The 5,424-nt window shown below is 37.9% G+C and overlaps 1 protein-coding gene across 3 annotated transcripts in view; it reads right to left on the minus strand.

Moving 5' to 3' along the window:
* The window catches only part of ABCA9 (ATP binding cassette subfamily A member 9), an 81,437-nt gene that overhangs the window by 45,549 nt on the left and 30,464 nt on the right, over positions 1–5,424 (minus strand). For 2 of the 3 annotated variants that reach the window (XM_017863684.1, XM_017863678.1), the window contains 2 exons: positions 3,079–3,247; positions 154–212 (listed from right to left, as the gene is read on the minus strand). In XM_017863684.1, coding sequence (XP_017719173.1) covers positions 154–212; positions 3,079–3,247 — 228 coding nt within the window. Of the gene's footprint in view, positions 1–153; positions 213–3,078; positions 3,248–4,688; positions 4,767–5,424 lie in introns of those variants that run through there. The other variant, XM_017863688.1, reaches the window with a different exon arrangement.

Here is a 5,424-nt window from a genome sequence, read left to right on the forward strand (position 1 = left end):
TATATATATATTTTACATTGAAGGAAACATAATGTGTTCAAATAAAGGAGAGACATATGCAGAATATCTGTGCTTAATCCCTACCAAGAAGTTACAACAGTGAGGCAGCCACTAAATCAAGCAGCCCCATTAAATAAAATATTATTTTGTTACCTCTCAAAGCTTCTACTTTCTCATGCTTCCCTGCATATTCTTTTTTAAGATTTTTGATTCTGAAAAAAAAAGAGGGAAATGTTTTCAGAGAATTGTGAAAATGTGCAGAGGATTGATAAGTCAAGTCTCTGAGGCTTAATCAAAGCCTCAAAGAAAATCTGGGGATTCTTTTCTTTCAAAGCCTCAAAGAAAATCTGGGGATTCTTTTCTTTTACACAGGCACTGGCAGAAGCACCCAGGGTACCTAATTAGAAGCAGGATCCCTGATCTTTCCAAAATGAACAGGCTAAAATATGGAGGGCACAGCTAGCACATGGAAATATATTGCTAGAAGAATTGTGACAAATGACTGGCTATGAGGAAAGCTGAAGATAAAATCAATGGTGAATAGATACTACGGTGGAAAAGAGAAGAGATGAAACACACCATAATAGAAATAGTAGGCTTTGGAATCTAATCATTAAATGATTCACAACTGGTGATGTCCCAGTTGTGCTACACACTAGCTCTGTTATAAATGCTGTTACTCAAGACTCATTGAGTTCAGTTATTCAGCAGTGATAGGGGGATGACATTAATTATCATACAGAGTTGGATTGTAGATAAATAAGATAATATAAGCAGAACACAGAATACTTGAAACCAGTAAACTTCCAAAGAAGATGAGAGAGGAGGAAAAAGACCAGGAAAAGGATTTAAAACAGATAAAGATTTTTAAAAGAGTGCATAGAAAATATTTTACCAGGAAAAATAACTAACGGGTAGTAGGATTAATACCTAGGTGATAAAATAATCTATAGAACAAACCCCCATGACACAACTTTACCTATGTAACGAACCTGCACGTGTACCCCTGAACTTAAAATAGAAGTTAAAAAAAAGAAAAAAGATTTTAAGTGAGCTGAAAGGCTACTTACTATAAGCCAGATCCAGAGCATTTTGTCTACATTTTTACTTACATTATCACAACAAACCAGCAGGTAGGTTGCTTTCTCCTGCTTGGGCTGCTATAACAAAATACCAAGAATACACATTTATTTCTTATAGTTCTGAAGGATGGGAATTCCAAGATCAAGGTGTCAATAGATTTGGCTTCTGATGAGGGCTCTCTTCCTGGCTTGCAAACAGCTGCCTTCTTGCTGTGTCATCACATGGCAGAGAGAGGAAAAGAGTGCAAGCTCTCTTGTGCCTCTTCTTATAAATACGCTAATTCCATCAGGAAGGCCCCACCCTCATGATCTCATGTAACCCTAATTACTTCCTAACACTTTATCTTCAAATACCATCATTTCAAGGGTTAGGGTTTCAATGTATAAATTTTGAGGGGTATAATTAAATTTATCGAATAGGTACAATCCAGTTAAATATGGAAGTAACTGAAGAGGCTGCACATTCAGATGCAATGACTTTCAAGTTGAGCACATATGGATTCAAATACTGTTTCTCTTTAAACTTTGTGGCCTTGGGCAAGTGGCTTGGTTTTGCCTAGCCTCTTTTTCCCTATCTTTTCTTTTTGAGACAATAATAGGTATCAGCTTGCTTTATTCCTTCATTTCATCTAAGCAATAAAAACTATAGATTTTTTCCATATATTTTGATAACATTTAACTTTCATGTTTAGATAGTAGATTATAGATTAGGTAGAATCTACTCTGTGGTTGGTATAATAATACCTGTTAATTGACATTTCACTTTTCTGCCTTCTATACTGAGAGGCGATTATGAGCCCAGCTGGCTCGACCTCTGGGATAGAATGGTGCAGGCTTCAGAACTCTGTGCACTGGTCTGTTGGATGTAGCGCCAGCCACAGTAATGACGCAGGACTGGCAGTCTTGAGCAGCTATGCCACAGATAAAATCTCCTACACTTTCCTAACCATCAGCTATGTGAGACCCTGCTTCCAATCTCCACCCGTTGCTGGGGATAATTTTTTTAGACCAAAAGACTAGTCTTACTACCCTCAATTCGCAAATCTTCAATACCCTCCTCCTTGCCCACTGGGTAAATGAAAATCCCTTATTTCATCATTCAAGGCTTTCTATGATCTCTCTGATAGGACCTAATTCTGATATACGCACTGGAAAGAACATAAAACTTAGAGTTCCAGCTTAGAAAGATGCCATGATTCTTGAAAACATTGCTATGTTTACATGCTCATAAGGAATGAGCAAATACTGCTCTTTGTTGTGTGTTCATATTGGACCTGTGTTCAGAGACTGTATCATAAATGTTCTGAGTTAAAATATTACTGAAAGAGATATATCAGAAAGGTATTATTGAGGAGTGAGATTAATACAACATTGAATTATGAACGAAATTTGAACGAAGATCTGGGGTAATATTAGAGATTTCTAGCTGTTTGGAAATCAAACCAACCAGAATTGAATAAAGCACGTCCATCATCTAAGAGGGAAGATAGGCATGAAACTAACAGTCCTGACTTCTCATGTTTCCTTCCCATCTCTCTGGAGTGTCCTCTTCCCATGCCTGCATCACTTGCGTTTTTCTCCTCATCTAATTATAAGCCAGGAAGGGAAGATGAGAGGGACAAAGTGAATTAACCAAAAAGGGGAGTGAGAATAAAAGCAAGGGAGACAATGGCAGTGTTTGTCACAAAGAGAACAGCCGAGGGGAGAAAAACACAAAGAGGAGAAATGAGAAAGATAATATGGAAAATGGAAATTCAAAAATTATTTACTTGTGGACGGTTGTTACTATATCATGAAATATTAGTAAATGTAAATGCTGAGAATGTGAGAAAATAGTGTACTATGAAGAACGAGTGTAGCCTTTGATGAGTGCAGCAGGCTGGATGTAGGTGGGTATGGAGGGCACAGAAGGCGATCTTTGCTCCTAGTGTGCTGCCTGACAGATCCCTGGTCTTGCCCGTTCTCCATTTGTGGCTTCAAGTAATTTAGTGGTTACCTGATGGCTTCTTTCCCACAGAATTCTGGAGACACTGGTTCAAAAGAGTCATTAGGTGTAGGATCAGAATCTGTTTCATTCTCAAGGACCACATGATTAGCCCTTCCGTGTTGAAACCAAAAACAGGATTTCAGGAAAAACAAGGGAGAACATCGATGTCCATATTCAGCTATGTGAGCAGGAGGCAAATGAATACTGGGTCAGTCATCACTTCAAGGATTCCATCATCATATCCATGCAGCCCTTTTGACATTAAACCTGAACCCATATTATCGTATTAAGGTATTACTGTTTTAATGTGCTTTTGACACACATAGAACAGTGAGGAGAAAATAACAGAGATGGCTAATATGACGTTTTTAACATGAGAAGCATGTAGCATTGTTAACTAACTAAAAAGCTCCTCAAAATGCAGAGAGATGTCTCAGGAGGAATTTAAATCTAATTAAGAACAATTTTTCTATCTAGCTGTACTTATGTGTCCTTTTTATTTTTTATTTTTTAAGATGGAGTCTCACTCTGTCACCCAGGCTGCAGTCCAGACGCATGATCCCGGCTCACTACAACCTCTGCTTTCCGGGTTCAAGCAATTCTCCTGCTTGTGATTTCTTCCATGTGGATCAGATAAGGTCAATACACCAAGAATAATCGTAAATATCATAACACTAATGATACATTCTGAAATTTCTTACTTGGGAGGTTTTAAAATAATCAGCGAGTCATTATTCTGTATCAGTACTCCCAGAAATGTGATGAATAAACTATTTAGAAGGTCCCTTCCTTCACTTCATTTTCTAATTTCCCTTTCTGCCTCTTCCTTAGCACTTACCTAGTATATATGAGGAATTGACAGACAAACCCCAGAGATGCACAGATGAAGATTTTGTTTCTCTATAGAAAATATTGTACGTAAGGGTGGCATGGTGGCTCACACCTGTAATCCCAGCAGTTTGGGAGGCCGAGGCTGGCGGATCACCTGAGGTCAGGAGTTCGAGACAACCTGGTCAACATGGTGAAACCCTATCCCTACTGAAAACACAAAAATTAGCCAGGAATGGTGGTGCATGCCCGTAGTCCCAGCTGCTCAGCAGGCTGAGGTACGAGAATCGCTTGAAAAGAGGAGGCGGAGGTTGCAGTGAGTCGAGATCATGCCACTGCACCACAGCCTGGGCGACAGAGCAAGGCTCCTTCTCAAAAAAAAAAAAAAAAAAAGTAACAAAGAAAGGAAAGATTGTATATCGATTATGCAATTATAATATTTTACTAACAACCTGCTGTTGTCTATCAAGTGAGTTAAATAGAAAAGTACTTAAAGATTTCTAAGATCAAGTATCAAGCACCAGCATTCTTCATTTAGTTCTGATACAAACACTAATAGTATAATTATCCATAATCTCTCACAAGTGTCTCTTTTAAAAGAAACACCCTGGAGTGTTATAGCAGACCCAAGTCTTAGAAAGTGATTCTATAAAACAAACTACAGAATATCATTAGGCTTGTTGTGGAAATTTTGAAAACTGCTTGCTAATTTTATTTAGTACAATGTAGAGTTATTTTGAAGACATGTAATTACTGAAATTGTGTTAAGTTACAGCCACATTAGTACTTACTGGGCAAAATTTTGTCAAAATATAATGTCAATGCCAAATACAGAAGGGTGTCAAAACCAACATGAAAAGAGTAGCTATTATTAGGTATGGATTGTGTGAAGAATCCAAATGGGCATTAGAATTCACATCATAGTCCAAATGTATAAGCTGAAAAAAAAGATACAGAGAATTTTAAAAGAATTAATATGGCATTAAGAATTATTATTGTCTTATTTCTGCTACAACTGGGTTTGCAAAGATAAATAAAATTAATCTTGTCTCTACAGAGCTCTGTCTACTATTATAGAAGATAATTTTAATAGCAATGAAGTGATGTCAATTTGGGAAATGAATGGAAGTTAGTACTGAGCAGGCACTATCCAGATCCAGATCCAGATCCAGATCCAGATCCAGATCCAGATCCAGATCCAGATCCAGATCCACAGGCAGCCCCAGACACATCTTCTAGGAGGAAGTACAAACTCAGGAAAGGTGATATTTGAGCAGGACCTAATATAGTTTACAGAACTCTCCATGTCAGTACAAGAAGTGTTTTTAAGTTCTTTTTTGTTTGTTCATTTGTTTTTTGAGACAGTCGCACTCTGTTACCCTGTCTGGAGTGCAGTGGTGCTATTTCAGCTCACAGCAGGCTCAACCTCCTGGACCCAGGTGGTTCTCCCACATCAACCTCCAGAGTAGCTAGGACTACAGATGCACTCTCACCATGACTGGCTAATTTTTTTTTTTTTTTTTTTTT

The sequence above is a fragment of the Rhinopithecus bieti genome, unplaced genomic scaffold, assembly GCF_001698545.2.
Source record: "Rhinopithecus bieti isolate Rb0 unplaced genomic scaffold, ASM169854v2 scaffold_2349, whole genome shotgun sequence".
Taxonomy (NCBI): Eukaryota; Metazoa; Chordata; class Mammalia; order Primates; family Cercopithecidae; genus Rhinopithecus; species Rhinopithecus bieti.